General features: G+C 49.2%; 1 protein-coding gene across 1 annotated transcript in view; it reads left to right on the top strand.

Annotated features, from left to right (window-relative positions):
• The window catches only part of rapgef5a (Rap guanine nucleotide exchange factor (GEF) 5a), a 370,729-nt gene that overhangs the window by 69,954 nt on the left and 279,652 nt on the right, over positions 1–21,123 (top strand). Inside the window, exons 5-7 of the mRNA XM_072509217.1 lie at positions 7,948–8,119; positions 15,301–15,385; positions 17,824–17,872. Of these exons, the coding sequence (XP_072365318.1) occupies positions 7,948–8,119; positions 15,301–15,385; positions 17,824–17,872 (306 nt within the window). The remainder of the gene's footprint in view (positions 1–7,947; positions 8,120–15,300; positions 15,386–17,823; positions 17,873–21,123) is intronic.

Raw genomic sequence — 21,123 nt, 5'->3', positions numbered from 1 at the left:
AATGTCCTGCTGGTCACTGCCTACTGCCTTCCAGTCACTGAAGAAGCAGTGCTTCACCATGTTGAGCATCATTTTGAAGAGGCACAGATTGTAGACCGGGTGGGACTTCAATGTCCATTACCAAGAATGGTTCAAAAGCACCATTCTGAAAATGGGGTACAAACTTGGTGAGGCTAAACCTCAGGACTACAGTACACTGTAAACAGAGCGAAGCAATCCCACAACCAACAGAACAGATCAAAGCTCTGCACAGTCCTGTCACAACAGCTGTGAATTTGTGGTGGACAATTCAACAACCAACAGGAGGTCGAAACTCAATAGCAGCCTCTTCCTCAATGATATGGGAGCCCAGCACATCAGCACAAAAGACAAGGAAGGAAAAAGAATTTGCAACCATCCTCAGCCAGAAGCGCCGAGCGAATAATTAATCTAGGTAAAAGCAAATTACTGCGGATGCTGGAATCTGAAACAAAAACAGAAAATATTGGAAAATCTCAGCAGGTCTTTGGAGAGGGAAGGGAGCTAATGGTCCGAGTCTGAATGACTCTTTGTCAAAGTTGGTGTGACTCTTTGTCAATCGAGGTGTTGTCTGAGGTCCTCAGCACCATAGATACCTGTCTTCAGCCAATTCGATTCACTCCAAGTGATATCAAGAAATGGCTGAAGGCACTAGCGACTGTAAAAACTATGGGCCCTGACAACGTCCTGGCAATTCCACTCAGACTTGTTCTCCGAAACTAGTTGCGCCCCAAACCAAATGACGTTTGCTCAGCATTAACCTGCTCACTGAAACTCAGTTTGCCTTCCACCGGGGACACTCAGCTCTTGACCTCATACAGCCTCAGTCCAAACGTGTTGAAAATAACTGAATTCCAGAGATGAGATGAGAGTGATTGTCCTTGACATAATGGCAGCTTTTTGACAGAGTGTGGCCTCAAGGATTCTTAGCAAAATTGAAGTCAATGAGAATCAGGGGGAAACCCCCCACTGGTTGATATCAAACCTAGCTAAAAGAAAAATGGTTGTGATTTCTGGAGACCAATCATCTCAACCCCAGATATCGCTGCAGAAGTTTCTCAGGGTAATGTCCTAGGCCCAACCATCTTCAGCTCCTTCATTAATAATCTTCTCTTCACTATAAGGTCAGAAATGGGAATGTGCACAATGTTCAGCACCATTCAGACTCCACAGGCAAGGGAGCAGCCCATGTCCAAAATTCAACAAGACCTAGACAATATCTAGGCTTGGGATGACGAGTGGAAAGTAATTTTCATGCTGCATAAGTGCCAGGCAATGACCATCTCCGGCAAGAGAGAATCTAACTGTCACCCCTTGACATTCAACACATGGACATCATTGAATTCCCCACCATCAACAACCATTGGCCAGAAACATAACTGGACCAGCCATATAAATACTGTGACTGCAAGAGCAGGTAAAAGGCTGGGAAATCTGCGGTGAGCAATGCACCTCCTGACTCACTGAAACATGTCCACCATTTACAAGGCACAGGTCAGCAGTGTGATGGAATACTTTTTACCTGCCTGGATGAGTAAATTTAATAAGCTATATATTCTGTCCATTCATCCAAATCATTGATATTACTTGTAAATAGTTGAGGTCCCAGAACTGATCCCTGTGGGTCTCCACTTGATACATCTTACCAACTCAAAAATGAGTCATTTATGCCCATTTCTGTTTCCTGCTAGCTAACCAATCCTCTGGCTAGCTGTAGAATGTGCTACTTTAAGAAACCATTCTGAGAACTCTCTATGAACCTATCTTCCAGGCCAACCTTGCCAATTTGATTCATTCAATCTACATGTAGATTAAACTCACCCATGATTATCACCATACCTTTGCCACAAGCCCACATATTTCTCCTTGTATACCCATCCTACAGTTTAGCTGCTGTGAGGGGACGTGGAAACTCCCACAAGTGACTTCCTACATTTACTTTTCTTATTCCTAGACAACCAATTCTACACCTTGATCTTTAGAGCTAAGATTATCCTTCTCTAATGCACTAATGCCAATCTTAATTAACCAGCTATCCCTCCAACATTCCCTAGTTTCCTGTTCTTCTGAAATGTCTTGTACCTTTGAATATTCAGGTCACAGACTGTTGCTAATTGTGTTTCTCTTAATTTGGCTCTTTAAATGGCGGCCAATATGGTCGCCTTCCTTAATTTTAATTACATTTGCTCTAGAGTCGCCAGGTATCTCTCGATACCACCACAAGTTTCAAAACCAAATACTGATCAAAGACTCGATACACTGGTTAGTAAGTTCAAACTCAATGCTCATTTATTTACACACACAGTCAAATATACTCATGCATAAAACTCTACAAACTAAACTATCACTACTGCTAAAAGCCTATACTAAGCTTCGGGCGCCCACTCAGTCAGAGGAACAATGGCCGTTGTTCAGTTCTGAGGCTGCAGGGAGTGAATTGGTACGGAATAACAGCTAGGAGCGTCTGTCTCGTAGTGTGCATTGACCTTGGACTTACTTGTTCTGATGTTGCTGTTGTGTAGGTCTCTCCTTGGTGAGAGCCGGGCCGCAAGAGAGCGATTCTCTCTTGGGGGATTCTTCTTATACCCAAAAGGGGCTTTGCGCACTTTTGGGTGGGCCTTGAACTTGGCCCCAATTAATTGGGCTGATTCCCAATCGTTCCCATCGATTTCCTCCAATAGAGGGATGGGTGCCCTGATTGTTGGGCGTGTCCTAGGTGACCGTTGGCCTGCTTTGTTCTGGTCTCCTCTGGCGCCGGAGTGTTTGTCTCCAGGGGGGAAGAACGGTGATGACTGCAAACCTTAATTATGCCATATTTCCTATTTCTGGCTGTCTCTAGGATATGTCGGAGTAATGGGGCTGAGGGTAGGTGCTTTCCGTCTGTGGAAACAAATCCTCTAGTTTCCCACAGGGGTAGGAATTCCGTCAAACTATTACAAACATACAAACTGTCCGAATAGATGTCTGCTGGGGTCGGGAACGAGTCAGGGTGGTCTACAATGTCAGCGATTGCTGTCAGTTCTACTGCCTGTGAGCCTAAGTGTCCTGGCAACTTTAATGAAATCTCATCTAGGGCACGTCCCTGCACGTCCTCTACATATATACCGCAACCGGTAATTCTCTTTCCATTCAAAACTGTGGAGGAGCCATCAACATAGATTTTCAGGGGTGCGCACGTGTCTGTGGGCTGGGGTCTCTGGGCTGTATTACCTGTTTTCCTGGGAGGTTTTTTTGGGTACTGTGTTTTAGGGACTGTGTTGTGTTTTGTGGTGATGATCTCACACTCATGAGGGGTTCCTGCATATTGCCAATTATCGGCTAGGAAGGTGTGGGTCTTGGTTCTTTTGACTGTGATGTCCCGTCCCTGTAAAAGAAGGGTCCAACGGGCTGCGCGGATTTGACTGACTGCGCCATCTTTAAGTCGACCATCTAGTAGTAGCTGTGTCGGGGGGTGTTCAGTGAGAATGGTGATGGGGTTGAGTCCTGTAATGTAGGCGAAGTACTGTACTGCCCAAAAAACTACGAGCAGGTGCCTTTCGCAGGCAGAAAATCCTTGCTCGACAGGATCTAACACGCGTGAGGCGTATGCTACGGGGCATAATTGGTCATGGCGTTTCTGGAGGAGTACGGCCGAAAGGGTTCGGTCGGTGCTTGCAACTTCGATTGCGTACGGGGAAAGTGGATCTGGGACCTGTAATGCGGGTCTTCTCAATTGTGGACCTGAAATCCGCCTACCACCAGTTCCCCATCCGTAAGGCGGACCGCCCATACACTGCCTTCAAGGCAGATGGCCGCCTTTACCACTTTCTTAGGGTTCCCTTTGGCGTCACCAACGGGGTCTCGGTTTTCCAACGGGAAATGGACCGAATGGTTGACCGGTACGGGCTGCAGGCCACTTTCCCGTTCATGGACAATGTCACCATCTGCGGCCACAATCAGCAGGACCATGACGCCAACCTTGCCAAATTTCTCCGCACCGCCACTCTCCTCAACCTAACCTACAACAAGGAGAAGTGTGTGTTCAGCACGAACCGCTAAGCCATCCTCAGCTATGTGGTCCAGAACGGAGTTCTGGGGCCCGATCCTGACCGCATGCGCCCCCTCATGGAACTCCCCCTCCCCCACTGCCCCAAGGCCCTCAAATGATGCCTGGGTTTCTTTTCTTATTACGCCCAGTGGGTCCCAAACTATGCGGACAAGGCCTGCCCACTCATTCAATCCACTCTTTTTCCCTTAACGACCGAGGCTCACCAGGCCTTCAACCGTATCAAGGCTGACATCGCCAAGGCCGCGATGCATGTGATCGACGAGACGTTACCATTCCAAGTCGAGAGCGATGCATCAGACGTCGCTCTAGCTGCCACCCTCAACCAGGCAGGCAGGCCCATGGCGTTTTTTCATGAACCCTACATGCCTCCAAAATTCGGCATTCCTCTGTCGAGAAAGAGGCCCAAGCCATCGTTGAAGCTGTGCAGCATTGGAGGCATTACCTGGCCAGCAGGAGATTCACTCTCCTCATTGACCAACGGTCGGTTGCCTTTATGCTCAATAACACACAGCGGGGTAAGATCAAAAATGATAAAACCTTGAGGTGGAGGATCGAGCTCTCCACCTACAACTACGAGGTTTTGTACTTCCTCAGTGTGGTCGATGAATATTCCAGATTCCCCATCGCTATCCCATGCCCCGACATGCCATCTGCCACCGTCATCAAAGCCCTCAACACCATCTTCGCTCTGTTCGGTTTCCCCGCCTATGTCCACAGCAACAGGGGATCCTCATTAATGAGCGATGAGCTGGACCAGTTCCTGCTCAACAGGGGTATCGCCTCGAGCAGGACGACCTGCTACAACCCCCGGGGAAACGGGCAGGTGGAGAGGGTGAATTGGACGGTCTGGACGGAAGTCCAGTTGGCCCTACGGTCCAGAAATCTCCTGGCCTCCCACTGGCAGGAGGTCCTCTCCAACGCCCTGCACTCCATTCGGTCGCTCCTGTGCACTGCAACTAATGAAACACCCCATGAACATCTCTTTGCCTTCCGCAAGAAGTCCACCTCCGGGGTTTCGCTCCCAAAGTGACTCGCAGCTCCAGGACCCGTACTCCTCTGTAAACACCTAGGACTCCACAAAGCAGACCGGTTGGTTGAGAGGGTACAGCTACTCCACTCCAACCCACAGTACACCTACGTAGCGTGTTCTGATGTTGCTGCTGGGCAGGTCTCTCCTTGGTGAGAGCCGGGGCCGCAAGAGAGCGATTCTCTCTTGGGAGATTCTTCTTATACACAAAAGGGGCTTCGCGTGCTTTTGTGCGGGCCTTGAACTTGGCCCCAATTAATTGGGCCGTTTCCCAATTGTTCCCATCGATTTCCTCCAATAGAGGGGTGGGTGCCCTGATTGCTGGGTGTGTCCTAGGTGGCCGTTGGCCTGCTTTGTTCTGGTCTCCTCTGGCGCCAGGGTGTCTGTCTTGGTAGTGTTTGCTTAAATGTCACCTTTTTGTTCCTGGGGATGGCTCATTAGTATGGAAATGGTTTGCAGTATCGGTCTTGTCTGGGAGCTATGGCTCCAATCAACAGACAAACCTTGCACCTGCTTGCTTTCTTAGTAGTGTCCATTTTCACTGCAATCTTTGCAGAGTGTCCATTTTGTAATCAGGAAGTGGCCATCCCAGATGGCTACAAGACATTGCCATCTTGCAGCCATATCTCTGTAATGTCTATCAGACGATAAATACTTATTTCTATTTGTGCTCTAAATTCCTCTATTTTATTGTGAATACTAAGAGCATTTAGATACAGAGCGTTAGTTCTATTGTTTTTCTATTTTCGCAACCCCAAGGCTTATCTGTGAGATCACTCTTAAGTTTGTACACTCTGTACAACATTCTTCTTTTTAAAATGTTTTTATCAAGGCATTTAATATTTTAACAATTTTAACAAGTAATCAAAAGAACAAACTGAACAACACACCCAACCAACAACAAAACCCAGCCAACATGGCTTCCATAAACAACTCCCCAATCCCAATTTCCAACTGACGTTCCCCCCACCTTACCCACCCCCCCATGCCTCCTTTTTAAACACCCCCACCCACCCCGCACTGCTGACAGCTTAGTTCATCCCAAAGAAGTCAATAAACGGCTGCCACCTCCGGGCAAACACTAGCATCGATCCCCTCAGGGCAAACTTAATCTTCTCAAGTCGGAGAAGCCCCGCCATGTCACTGACTCACACCCCGACTTCGGGGGCTCCAAGTCCCTCCATGTCAATAAAATCCATCTCCCGGCTACCAGGGAGGCACTTTAATGTCTCACTTTAATGTGCAGATTCATGAGTTACCCAAAGCATGGAACCAATCTCCTTTACCTCGGAGACCTGAGAGTCGTTCAGCACTGGTCTCCATGATCAGAGGCCCCCTGGTAAATGCCCTTTGGGCAGGGTGGTACCCTGGCATTGCTAATGCCACCTGGACACCCTGGCATTGCTGGCCAAGCACCTTGGCAGTGTCACTGGATGTCAGCCTGACACTGACAATGTGCCCAGGTGACACTGGCAGAGGCACTAACAATCTCGCATTTCTTTGTGCAGGTGTGATTGGGTTGGATGGGGGGCTTGGGGGGCTCAGAGATCACATTGGGAGCCTCGGAGATCGGGACGCCATTTTAAAAATGACATCCCAATCTCTCGCTGCACTGAAGAGTTCCAGCGATTGGAGCTCTTCAGTGTACAAAATGGGGCTGTATGAGGACTCGGCTGCGCGTTCCCCATTGAGACCCCTTATCAGACGTGAGTCGTGTTTTATAGCCGTGTCTTTCTCAGCACTGCGAATATCAGAAAATACACGGCTAAACATGCTCGCTGTGGGACTTTGTTCCCATTTAGTGAAATTGCGCCCTTCATCTGAAAGGTGAGCTCCTCCAGCAGTGCAGTGCTTCCTCAGTACTGTATTGAGAGTAGTAGCTCAGATTCATTACTTTGTTGAATGCATCCATTGAACCAACAAATATTGTGAAAGAGGAAAGAGCATTGGTTAAAAATAGTAATAAAATCCTCTTGCACTAATATCAGTTACACAGAAGATGACATGTCATTTCTTTCACATTGATGTCCAAATGGATGGAATTAATAATCTGCATAACTGTAGGTAACATCTTTTAATTTATTTCACCATTCAAGAGAAACAAATCCTGTATTAAGACTGTCCACTGGATATATATTTTATGCTGGGAATGTTTTGGTTTGTTGAATTTCGCCAGAAAAAGTGGACAGAGTTGAATTGACCTTCGTTTGAAGTACCCTTGTTGTTCAAATTTCAAAAGGTGGAATAAATTATGAGCCTTCAATTTGAATCTCTGTAATGGTGATGTAATTCCTTTCCATCAGCCATGGTTCAAAATGTTACTTATTCAGGAGCACTCATGGATGGTTTGTCTGTAATTACAATTTCTTTATCACATGATGTTGATGCAATTAAAAGAATGTGATTTTAACCCAACCATTGAAATGACATGAATTAATACTACATCAATTGAGCAGGTTTTGCGAAAGCAAGAGAACATTGAGGACACATCACGTGCTGTTTCATATTAATTTGGAGATTTGAGATCTTTTAGTTTAATTTTCATGCTTCGGATTTATTTAAACAAATAGTGGCATCTACAGTGAAAATTGTGTTGGGTGGCTGCTTTTAGTCCCATAAGTTTATTTTCCAGCTGCGTGTTTTCCCCAGATGATCCAGGCATTTTAAATGCCACGCTTGATGGAATGAGAAATCTTTACGAGACTCGATCAGCAAATAACACGCAATCCACTTTCTACAGCAAGACAATCCATAGACCTGGGCAGGCAGTTAATGGTTTTCATTTTAGATCCTTAAGCTTGCATTATAGCACAGATCACTGAGAAATCTCACAACTGATCTTTTTGTTTCATAGTGATGGGAAAGCAAGAGGATTTTCACGATAAGGACATCTTCTATCAGTTTTCAGATGATGAATGTGATGTTCTGGTCTGCCCCTTCGGAAAGGAGGAGGAGTGGAAGAATGGTGTAAGACTTCTAGGGCACTTAGTCCCTTATATTCAATCCAGGACAAATCTGCAGATAACGTTAGTATATTTTAAAATTACATTGCCTTAGCAATTGTCCTCTTTTTAGAGCTATATGACCAGGAGGGAAAAGGGATGAAATAGGGAAATGTCGTCTTGTGGCGCAACTCAGTGGGAATCATGTTGACTTTGAGTGAGAGTCTAAAACAGCCAATAATTAATTAGCTGCCTGATTATACACCTCTCCCGACATTCATTTCCAGTGAAATTTACATTCCATTCAGTGCTACAAGCTCAATGTTACATATATTCAATTTGAATGAAGTGTGATTTCAAAGGGACTGAGAATATAAGCTGCTTCATAGCTTGGTTTAAAATCTTCAAGGACTTTGTTGGCTGAAGACATCTATTCCACCTGCAAACAAAACCCAGTACTGCTTCACTGACTAAGTTAAAAGGCTGCCAGGGGAGGAGAATCAGGCAGCCATAATTAAGACTTTGCAAATAGATGATGTTGATAAAACAAACATTGCAATCAAGATTGTCAATAGTCAAATCCGCCTGATGTCACCAAAACAAATATAGTTGTTGTACAACATTATTCCTGCTGTTACTTCTCATTGGGAATGGCTATACTAATGGAGAGAGCAGGAACTGGTGAATATTTATATATTTGTTGTGACTTTCATACATCAAGTCAAAACCAAAGAGTTTGGTCAAGTGGCATTCGACAGGACAGTTTGACTGGCGTAGGCAAGGCCTGTAACATGAAAGGCAAAAAAGCAGCTAGAGGAGGGAGGGGTTAAAATGGGGTGGGACAGAAGCAGATGATACAGCAAGGATTAGAGTTAAGGACCAGGAGGAATATATTATATGGTTAAAGGTGGAGGTGGGGAGAGAAAGGGAAGATGAAGCATGGGCAGAAGCTGAGAGAGGAGGGAGTAGATGAGCGAGGTGAGACCTATAGGACTGGGATGGAAGTCTTTGGAAAGGTGGGGCAGAAAGACCAAGAGGGAGAGGGAAAATTGAGAAGAAGCTAGACTACTGTGGCTACTGACAGCAGGGGAATTACAGAATTTAGAGTGCAGAAAGAGAATATTCGGCCCATCAAGTCTACACCGGCCCTTGGAAAGAGCACCCTACTTAAGCCCATGCCCCCACCCTATCCCCGTAACCCAGTAACCCCACTTAACCTTTTTTGGACACTAAGAGCGGTTTATCATGGCCAATCCACCTAACCTGCACATCTTTGGACTGTGGGAGGAAACCGGAGCACCCGGAGGAAACCCACGCAAACACAGGGAGAACGTGCAGACACCGCACAGAAAGTGACCCAAGCCAGGAATCAAACCTGGGGCCCTGGAGCTGTGAAGCAACTGTGCCAACCACTGTGCTACCGTGCTGCCCAATGGGAGCCAGGTCACAGGGCGTGATACGCAGCAGGCCGCCTCCACATCTGATGTACCACCCGGGGACCCACCTAGAAGGAGCATTAGATCACATACAATTAGAAAGTTAGACACCAGTTAAGTTGGCATGGGTGCATCACACAGGTTAGTGTTAGGGGCCAGGACACAATATCCACTTGCCTTGCTCCTCTATCTCAAGGGTGTGAGGGATGGGCTGGGCTGGGTGAAGAAGGTGTGCCGAATGGGATGGGGAGGGGTGGGGGGAGGGTAGTGGGAGGTTGGTGGTGTGTTGTGTGGGTGTGGGAGAAAGGCACAAGACAGGGCCCAGGACAGTCCGACGGGATCATCCTCCGTGGAGGTGGCAGGGGAAATGAAATGAAACGAAAATCGCTTATTGTCACGAGTAGGCTTCAATGAAGTTACTGTGAAAAGCCCCTAGTTGCCACATTCCGGCGCCTGTTCGGGGAGGCTGGTACGGGAATTGAACCGTGCTGCTGGCCTGCCTTGGTCTGCTTTAAAAGCCAGCGATTTAGCCCAGTATGCTAAACCAGCCCTTATGGGCTGAGATGGGGCTGAGATGAGTAAGCGCTATGTGCTGAGTGGCCCATCAATGCTCACCACCCCCATAACTACCCCCACCCTGAACCCCACCCACACTCCCACCTCCCCAGAAGGTCTATAGCCCGGTGAGATGGAATAGCCAGCACGCATGCAGGGAATACCCGAGCAGACAGTGGGATGTGGTACCAAACTCTACCAAACGACGTAGAGCACCAGAGCTCATCGCACAGCAGGTGGTCATCATCCTCTGTCCCATGGACCCTGTAATTATGCCGGTGGGAAGCTCGGTGGAGGGAGAGCTGCTGGGTGGTGGGGCGGAGTGCAGGAAGGGGGTGGTGGCTATGGGGGGGAGGGGTTATGAGGAGATGGGACAGGGAGGCTGGGCTGCCGGTGGCCTTCGAGTCGGTGAAACTGGAGGTTATGAGTTTTTCACATGCGCGATGGCCCTGACGTACATGTTGTGCGGCCTCCTGTGCTTGCCCGGATCCTATGCCCGATCCATCCTCTGCCTCCTCCTTGTTGGATGAGGCCTGGTGTTCCTCTGCCTCCTTTTCCAGCATGTCCCCCATCTGCAGTGTGATATTGTGCAGAACATAGTAGGCCATCATGATGTGGGAGACCCTCTGAGGGCTATATTGCAGGGCCCCACCAAAGCAGTCCAGGCAGTGGAACTGCATCTTCAGTAAGCTGATGCACCGCTTGATGACGCTCCTGGGTGCTGCATGGGCGTCTTTGTAACAGTTCTTCGCGGGGCCTCTGGACAGGTGTCATTAGCCACGACTTCAACGGATAACCTCTGTCACCCAAGAGCCAACCCCTCACCCCGGGGAGCGTCTCGAAGATGTCGGGCACCATATGGTGCACCAGACCAAATGCGTCATGCGCATTTCAGGCGCAGACGTGCATGATGTGCAGCCGTAGGTCATAGACCACTTGCACATTCATGGGGTGGAAGCCCTTCTTATTGATGAAGGGCACCCCCTCATGCGTCAGTGCCCACAGTGGGACATGTGTCCCATCGATCACCACCTAAACGTGGGACGTGCCAGTGATGGTGGCAAATCCCGCTGACTGGGCAACCTGGTGGGCCTGGTCCACATTGAAATGTATATAGTCCACTGGTAATATAAGGCATGCATGACGGTACAGATGCACCTGAGCATAGACGTCTGTAAGATACCGGACAGGTCCCCGCTTTACGCTTGGAAGGGCCCCGTGGCAAAGAAGTTCAGGGTTACCGTCATCTTGACGGCCACCGGGAGAGGGTGTCCTCCCCCATACCCCAGGGATTCCATCATCTGGCACAGATACTGCACAGTCACCTTGGTCAGCTGGAATCTTTGGCAACATGTTTGGTCCAGCAGGTGCTTGAAGGACAGACGCCGATGGTATACACATGGCCTGAGGCATCGCTTTCTTCGCTCATCCCTTCCCGCCAGTTGGACGGCCGGTTCCCCAGCCTCACCGGCTCACCCCTGCTCCTCTGGGGCAGGCTCCTATTGTGCAGGGTCCTCCCCGAGCAGCGCCTGTGCATGCAACCTCAATGTGTCTGCAAGGGTTGCTGTGGCCAGGCAGAAGGCAACCATTCCTGGCTGAACACTGAAGTCCAAGCTATGCAGGGGGAAATGGGCAGACATGTTAGCATGGTGAGTACTCCCATGCCCATCCATGTCCAACAGGCCACACAGTTGCCCTGGGTTTCACTGCAGCTCCAGCCTCCGAATGTTCCCCCCTCCTAATCCCACCCCCCACTCTTCGGCTGTTCCTCCCAACACCTTGCCCTGGAAACCAAACCCCTCGCTCCACCGGTGGCTGCCACCGGGGAGCCTCTAACCCCACCACCCGTCCCTGCCGGCAGGGATACTGGTGGCCGCCGCAAGTCATGTCAGCGATACACTCTGCGACCTTTGGCCTGCGCCCTCCAATAGGGTCCACTGTGGGTGGCCTCCATGGGTGGGCCATGTGACGCCTCATCAGCAGGGTGGCACCGGGTTGTGGGGTGGGAGTGGGTGGTCACCGTGTGCCACTGACCTCCTCCATGCTTGGTGGCATGCGTGCCATCAGGGTCCACAGTTGGGGCTGGGTGAGGTGGGGGTGGCTCCTGTTGGGACTGTGGCTCTAATGTGCTGTGGGTCCTGTGTGCGGCACACCTGTTGTGGCATCCTGACCGGGGTCAGGATGGATGGAAGCAGGAGATAGTGGACAGGCAGGCCTTGGAGACGGCTGGTGATCCTGCGGAGTGGGTAAGCAGATAGTGTCACTGGCGAGGCCTCCATCTTGAGAGGGGTAGTGTGCCAGGGAACGTGTCAAAGGTCAAGGTGCATGTGGCTGCTGTTCGGGGTGCGCTCTGCTCTGCCCCTGTTTCCCCTGCAGTGAAGCTGCGCTTCTGATGAGTGATCGATGAGTGCCAGCACCTAGTGTACCACTGCATGCGCATGGCCACGTCCATCTCGTTGATGGGTCAGCTGCGGTCTGAGGGTTAGACCATAAGATATAGGAGCAGAATTAGGCCACTCGGCCCAGCGGGTCTGCTCCGCTATTCAATCATGGCTGATATTATTCTCATCCCCATTCTCCTGCCTTCTCTCCATAACCCCTGATCCCCTGATTAATCAAGAACATATCTATCTCGGTCTTAAAGACACTTAGTGATTTGGCCTCCACAGCCTTCTGCGGCAAAGAGTTCCACAGATTCACCACCCTCTGGCTGAAGAAATTCCTTCTCATCTCTGTTTTAAAGGATCGTCCCTTTAGTCTGAGATGGTGTCCTCTGCTTCTAGCTTTTCCTACAAGTGGAAACATCCTCTCCACGTCCACTCTTTCCAGGCCTCGCAGTATCCTGTAAGTTTCAATAAGATCCCCCCTCATCCTTCTCAACTCCAACAAGTACAGACCCAGAGTCCTCAACTGTTCCTCATACGACAAGCTCTTCATTCCAGGGGTCATTCTTGTGAACCTCCTCTGGACCCTTTCCAAGACCAGTACATCTTTCCTTAGATATGGGCCCAAAACTGCTCATAATACTCCAGATGGAGTCTGGCCAGAGCCTTATACAGCCTCAGAAGTACATCCCTGGTCTTGTATTCGAGCCTTTTGACATGAATGCTAACATTGCATTTGCCTTCTTAACTGCCGACTGAACCTGCACATTAACCTTAAGTGAATTGTGAACAAGGACTCCCAAGTCCCTTTGTGCTTCTGATTTCCTAAGCATTTCCCCATTTAGAAAATAGCCTATGTCTAAATTCCTCCTTCCAAAGTGCATAATCTCACTTTTCCACATTGTATTTCATTTGCCACTTCATTACCCACTCTCCTATCTTGTCGGAGTCCTTCTGCAGCCCCCTTGCTTCCTCAATACTACCTGTCCCTCTACAGATCTTTTTATCATCTGCAAACTTAGAAACATTGGCCTAGGAGGCACCCATACGACTGGTGGTGCTGTGACATTTACAGGACACAGCGGGCAGTCAGCGGAGTTTGCAGCCAGGGTTCTGTAACCTGTACACAATGACTGCCTTGCAGACTGCGGCAATGGTAGTCTGTGCCTGGCGACCCCGAACCCACAGCCCATCTCCGAGTCTGTTCCAGCTACCCTGAACCCACAGCCCGTCTCCGGGTCTGTCCAGCTATTCCCCCGGCCCTGGCAGATGCTCGCCAGTCAGCGGCATAACTGTCAGCCCATTACTGCGAGTTTGTAAACATTTCTTACCTCCTCTCTGTCCCTCAGCAGCCACGGCGTTAGATCCCCATTTTTAAACACCACAAGTGTACCGCACTGGTGGCACTTCTGACTGACAGGGGCGGAGAGTCGCAGAGGCCTGGAGAAAACTAGGCCAAACACGGTAATAATATGTTAACACTTTGCACGCTGCGCCAGCGCACGTGGCACATTGATGCCATCTGCAGGGCACAAAAGCATGGCGGCTGGTTCGGCGCCTCGTGCCAACTTCAATTTTCGCCCAATTACAATTTGCAATTCTGATGTTGAGAAGCAGAGAATACGATCCCTTACCTGAGTCTTCAGCAAGTGTAATATCACCCTCTGGTGAGCTGGCAGCTGTGCTACCCTTATTCTGGCCTGGACTAACAGGGGGCTGGATTCTCCGCCGGTGGGATGCTCCGTTTTGCCGGCAGCCCAGGGGGTTTCCTGACGGCATGGGGCTGCCCGACAATGGGAAACCCCATTGACCAGCCGGCGTAACGGAGCATCCCGCCGGCGAGGTGAAACGGAAATGTGGTGCAGCGCGGCGAAGAATCCAGCCCAAAGTTTCTCCTTCGTCACTGCCCTGTAGGTGATATAAGCGAGAGGTAAATTAGTCAGTGAGTGTGTCGCAATATGTTTGGTGATGGTTCTGTCATGGTTGAATAGCTAGCAGTGTGCGCAAGACGTGAAATGTGGGTGTGAGGATGTGAAGGTGAGGTAAAGTTGATAATGTGAGTTTTGAGTAATGATTGTTGGTAGGTGAGTGATGTGCTGTCTGGTGAACTGGCTAGAGTATGAGGATAGTGGTGCAGGTGGTTGGATATGGCATTTGAAGATGGATTCACTGACCTCAACCACTTGTATGACATTGTTGATCTTCTTGCAGCACTGCATCCAGATGCTGAGGGCAACACTGCTTGTGTTAAGCACAGTCATTACATGGTTCCACTGCCATTGCACTGTCTGTCTGTCAGTGGATAGAGGACATCTCTTCTCCTGTCCACCTCCTGCATCAAGGCCATCAGTGCTGCAACTGAGAATCTTGGAGCATGTCCTTCCCGTTGAAAATATCTATCCCAGCCCTTTACAACAGTTACTCCAGCCAGAACCCACCTCACCTTTAGGAGTCTGGCTTTATAGTGGTGCAGTCTCTAAACAGTGCATTGAATGCTGGGCTGAACTCCACTATCACGTAAATTAGCAGGCAGCAGAGCTTGCATGGGGCCTGCTTTTGAAGGAATGGGTGTGGGCTAATTGCACATTGTGACCCCCATGCCTGGTTTTGGGTACTATCGAGTTTTGTCCCCTTAAGCACTAAAGAGTCTTCAAGAGGAAATGTCTGTTCATCTAAACTGTGTGCTATTGCTGGACCTTTGGATCATAAGCAACTTAAAAAGAGTAAATTAACACAAAATGTTTCTGAATCTTTGACCTTTGGGATGAGGAATCAAAAGTCACTGGTGCTTCAAGAGGACAGCGGACTATATTTTACTGTTCCAATCTTAAATAAACACATTAAATTAAGTTAAGAATTAATGAATTTTCCATTTTTTTTCTCTTTTCAGATCAGAGAAAAGATCAGCAGAGGAGAAAATAGTTCCTTGTGACGAAGTCCTCCAAATTCAGGCTCTTGCTCTCTTATCAGCAACAGTAAAAAAAAAACATTTATTAATTCAGGAGCTAATTGTGAAATTAAAAATGTAACACCAGCTGCAACAACTGTTGGTGATATTGAATCTTTGTTTTTTTTTTAAATTCATTTTACGAAACATGAGTGTTGCTGGCTGGGCCAGCATTTGATTACCGGTCCCTAACTGCCCTCCATTTGAGAGTCAACCACATTGCTGTGGATCTGGAGTCACATGGAGACCAGACCAGCAGATTTTCTTCCCTAAAGGACATTGGGCAGCACGGTGGCGCAATGGTTAGTGCTGCTGCCTCACGGCGCTGAGGTCCCAGGTCGATCCCGGCTCTGGGTCACTGTCCGTGTGGAGTTTGCACATTCTCCCTGTGTTTGCGTGGGTTTTGCCCCCACAACCCAAAGATGTGCAGAGTAGGTGGATTGGCCACGCTAAATTGCCCCTTAATCTGCACATCTTTGGGTTATGGGGGTGAAACCCACGCAGATACGGGGAGAATGTGCAAACTCTACACGGCCAGTGACCCAGAGCTGGGATCAAAACTGGGACCTCGGTGCCGAGAGGCAGAGTGCTAACCACTGCACCACCATTCTGCCCCTATTGTCCCTCCCTTTCCTGATCACTATTTCAGAGACACTCTCCCTTCACAGAGATACCATCCAATCCCGTTCTTATACTTGAAACAGAAATTAAGACCACGGGAGCGATTTCCCAGCCCCGTTACACCCCAGTGAAAATCCCTTTGTGGCTGGAAACTTTCACGAGAGGGCCATAACGGGATTTGCAACAGAGAGATCTCAGATTGAGATGTCTCCCCCCCCACCCCCCCCCCCTCCCACCCCAGCCCATGAGGCCATGAACCTGATTGCCATGCATTTTATTTAAGTATTCAAAATCGGCTTAATGCCAAATCTTCCAGCAACGTTGGATGTTCCCATCCACCAGAGTGATGTAACACCTGTGGGAATCACTACTGGTCTCCAAAAATGGAGACTAAACGTGATGACCACGCTTGGGGCTCAGAGGCCAGTGCATCCCCCAGGTGGTTAAGGACACGGCAGGGCAGTGCCCGGACTACCCGCTGGCACCAGAGTAATAATATGACAGTGCCAATCGGCGCTACCAAAGGCCGGGACCAGGGGTGTGGCCAATAGAGAAACCCATTGAGAGGACCACGATGCTAGATATCCTTGAGAGTGATGGAGGGTTGGTGCCAGACATCCTTGGGTAGGGGGAGGGTGAGGTGATGCAAGCGCTCCTTGGTGGTGGGGGGGGAGGTTGATGCCGGCAATCATTGATCAGCTGGGGGCAGGTCTTTAACTTCATTTTCAGATGGATTTGCCTGTAAAGCTGACTCGCCAGTGTCTTTAAGTCCCACCCCTCACAATAACTGTGCAAACACATCCCCTTCCAGAAATAGCAATGTGTCGGAAGATCTAGACGGCAAACCTGCCTGGAAGAAACACACCGGTTCTCAATCTGAACCTGACATTCTGCCATTATCCAGGAAATTTCCACCTCTTGTCTATGATACTGATAGTAAATCATTGTGAACCGCCATTTGAAATCAACATTCAAAATGACAGAACAGTGTACAGAGAACGTCTCTCCAATGTAGAGGCAACAGTACTAGCACTTATGTGGTGCCTTCTCCCAATAAAACATCTCGAAATGTGTACAATGAATGCCAGTTGTGTGGAGAAACACTCAGTTTATAAGGGGGAGAAACTGTAAACACAATCACTCGATTCAAACCATTCCCACCAGAGACGAGTTTGTACTGTAGTGTCCTAACTGTATCATTTAAAGTTTTATTTTCACACGAATCATTTAACAGTTAACATTTGGCCTTCAGTTGCTTGTACAGCAGCTGCCACAACTGCATTATGGTTTGTATCTGGGCAGCATGGTAGCACTATGGCTTCACAGCGCTAGGGTCCCAGGTTCGATTCCCCGCTGGGTCACTGTCTGTGCGGAGTCTGCACGTTCTCCTCGTGTCTGCATGGGTTTGCTCCGGGTGCTCCGGTTTCCTCCCACAGTTCAAAGACGTGCAGGTTAGGTGGATTGGACATACTAAATTGCCCTTAGTGTCCAAAAAGATTAGGAGGGGTTATTGAGTTGGGGGGATAGGGTGGAAGTGAGGGTTTAAGTGGGTCGGTGCAGACTCGATGGGCCAAATGGCCTCCTTCTGCACTGTATGTTCTATGTTCTATATTCGCGAGTGCCAGTACTAATACATTTAACATCCCTTCTGCTGCTCCCAATCACATTTGCAGCACAATTTGACTGAAAATGTCTCCTTATGCTGATGGTAATTTTTGATCCTATTTTCAAGAAGTAATAATTCTTCAATTTCTTCTGCTGCAGAATATGTTTACTAAAGCACAGCAGCTTATTGATTTGAGCCAGTGACCACACTCATGTTATGTTCCTTGCTTTGGACAATAGGTGAAGAAGGAGTTGGTTGCTGCTATTGCTTCAAAAGGAGAAACCTCATGTAAGTAACTCAATTGCATTTCCACCCACACTTTTTTTTCTGTCAGGAGTGTTGACACAATGTAGAAGGTTATCGCACATTATTGATACTACATCCTTTGAATGACAAAGGATTGACCTCATAGCTGTAACACCCAGTTGGAACTTCCTACCAGGCCGGGACTGTATAATAGCTGTATCATGCTTTAAACCAGCTGCTTCCTTAAAAATAATTCCAAGTATATTGTCTGCAAAAGATCAAAATTAAATATATATATCTCCAAACTACACATAACCAGATGGAGAGATGATAAAGAAAAAAAACTGTTGGTAACAAAAATTGCTGGGAATTCTGCATTCTTCCCATACTGACTTCTTACACATTCCGAATTTCCTTCACCTCATTATTGATGGCCATGACTTCAGCTGCTGAGGTCCTGGGCGGGATATACCAGTCGCGTTGCGCCTGAAAGGCAGCGGGGCGCGGCCAGTAGATGCCGGATAATCCCACTTCCGGGATCTACCCAGCTCGCCACGCCTCGCGAGATCTAACATAATCTCGCGTGACATCGCAATGTGACTCCCTCCCATTGTGGACGGGATCACTTTCTGGCAAATCTGCATATTAGAGAGACAGCTAGTCTCACTTTAATATGTGTTCCCGAGATCCCGAGAAATGGGAACTAGATGGAACGGTGCTTGTGGGGGTCACCCAGGGGATTGTAGGCCCCCAGTACATGCACTGTGGGCAGGGTGGTACCCTGGTATTGCTGGTGCCACCTGGGCACCCTGGCACTGCCACCTAGTGCCAGCCTGACACTGCCACGGTGCCCTGGTGGCACTGACAGCTGGCAGGGGCAGTGCCAGGTTGACAAGCTGGCATTTTTTTGCACGCCAATAATTGGTTGGGGGTGCGCTCTGCAAGGGGCGGGAACCCCCTTATGGTGAGCTGTGGTTTGGGAGTGTTCAGGGGTCATGTTGGGGGCTCGAGAGATCGAGACACTATTTAAAAATGGCATCCTGATCGCTCGCTGCACTGAGGACTTCTGGTGAGCGGAGCTCCTCGGTGCAAAAACGGGGCTAAGTGCAGACTTGTCAGGTAGTTCACCGCTGAGGCCCCCGATCTACCCGGATGGGTAGTCAAACTTCAGTCATATTGTGCTGCAAATGTGATTGGCAGCAGCAGAAAGGATGTTAAATGTATTAATACTGGCACTAGTGGGGGAAACACCCGGCTAATCTCACGCGCAACGGGACTCTGTCTCCATTTGGGTAGATCATGCCCCCTAACTCTGGAATTCCCTCCCTAAATCTCTTTGCCCCCCCCACCTCTCTTTCTTCATTTTAGATGCTCCTTAAAATGACAAATTTCTTGCTCAGCCATCCTAATGTCCCCTTACATGCCCGGTGTAAAATTTCCTCTGATAACGTTTCAGTGAGGTGCCTTGGGGCCCTTTGCTGATTAAAGGTTCTGTATAAATACAAGTTGTTGTTGAAATGCACAGCATGTCTTTCAGCATCAATAAAAGGGGGCAAAGTAGATTGACAATTCAGATGTAGACCAGAATCTAGACGGTGGGCGGATATTTCCATTTTCTTTTGGCAAAATGTTAATCTGGGCGGGAAAAGCGGTGTGTGGCTGGCCAGCTGAAATGACGGCTTTTCTTGCCCTACTTTCAAACACTTTGTCAAAACAAAACCAGGAGGTGGGTCCCATGATGTCATGATGGCGGGGTGGGCTCTTAAAAGGGCGTCACAATTAAAAAGCCCACCTCAACGGACACAGGACCTTCCCTCCTCCCCATAGACCCCACAGACACAGGATGACCCACTCCCACTGAACAAGACACACCCAGGAATCACCTCCACATGGAGCAACCCAACAGAAGCACCTCGGCACTACCCCCGGCACTACCCCCTGGCACTTTCCCCTAGTACTGCCCTGGCACAGTCCCGGCATTGTCTGGGGGGGCAGTGGCAGGGGTCACTGCTCAGGCACTGTCAGGGTAATAATACCTGAGCATGACACTCCCCACTGGGGTGTACTTACCTGTGCGCAGGGACCATTTGCCAGGACCCGATTTTACAAAAGCTGTTGTAAACCCCACCAATGTGACTTAACACCGGCATTGGGGGGGTGGGGTGAAGGTCCCTACATGGGGGGGAGGGGGGGGGGGGGGGGAGGGTACGATCCTGTGGAGAGGCCCGCAATGTGTATGTTAATGTAGGCTAATGGGGTTCCTGATCTTTCATGGCGGAAGCCCCATTACATCTTTGGCAGAGATCATGGATAATTAATTGGGAAGATCCTGAAGGCGTGAAAGCTGTTTTAAGACTCTACCTCAATTCTCTGCCCAGGCCACGATTCCTGCCCTCCAAAAGTGGGAGCGGAATATTTCCCCAATGTCAATGAGATTCTTGATAAACAAGAATTGAACTCAAGTAATAAAAATAGAAAATGCTGGAAATACTGAGTAGGTCTGGCAGTTACTGTGGCAAGAGAAACAGAGTTCACGCCGTGATTCAGCCACTGCGTTACGCCTGGCATATTTAAATGAGCCGCTGTCACCCGGCTGCCGGAGTCAACGGCTGTGCCTGCGAGACCTTGACTGGGCACCATTTAACACTGGTTTCCAACTTGGGGTGGGGGGGGGGGGGGGTCTCGCAGACCATTAGAGATACCCAGGTGGTTAGGGACAGGGCAGGGTAATAGCTTGGCACTCCCCCTGGCACCTGGGCACCTTGGCTTTGCCAGCCTGCAACCCTGGCAGTGCCACTTGGTTACACTGCCAGGGTGCCAGTTTGGCAATGCCAAGGTGCCTGGGTGCCAGGTTGGCACTGCCAGGAGTCAGGCCCAGTAGGGCCCATTGGGGGGGGGGGGGGGGGGTGAGGGTGTTCCCAGGTGCTACAAGAAGATATGGGGGGCATGTCCAGAAAGTGTGTGTGTCAGAGGGGGGGCTGAAAGGTGGGGGGTGGTGTAAATGTCGGAGCTGCCGGTCAAAATGCGAGGAGCCGGTCCTGCTAGCAAGTTCAGTTCATCAGTGCTGGAAATCAATGAAAGAGAAGCCTCGGCGAGGAGAAACGTTCCGAGGCCCAAAAACTGGCCAAGTGCTGATGAATAGCGGGAGAATTTCAGTGCTGCAGCCGTTCAGAAACATCCCGCCAAAAGCTGACTTTGTTTCATAACCGCTGATTCGCGTCTAACATTTTAGGTCAACGGCCTTTCATCAGAATCCATTGACATCCATCACCGCTCCTTCACTGATAGCATCT

This window comes from Scyliorhinus torazame, chromosome 6 (genome assembly GCF_047496885.1).
Source record: "Scyliorhinus torazame isolate Kashiwa2021f chromosome 6, sScyTor2.1, whole genome shotgun sequence".
NCBI classification, from domain to species: domain Eukaryota; kingdom Metazoa; phylum Chordata; class Chondrichthyes; order Carcharhiniformes; family Scyliorhinidae; genus Scyliorhinus; species Scyliorhinus torazame.
The sequence above is the reverse complement of the archived record's forward strand: the minus strand, read 5'-3'. Positions and strand labels throughout refer to the sequence as shown.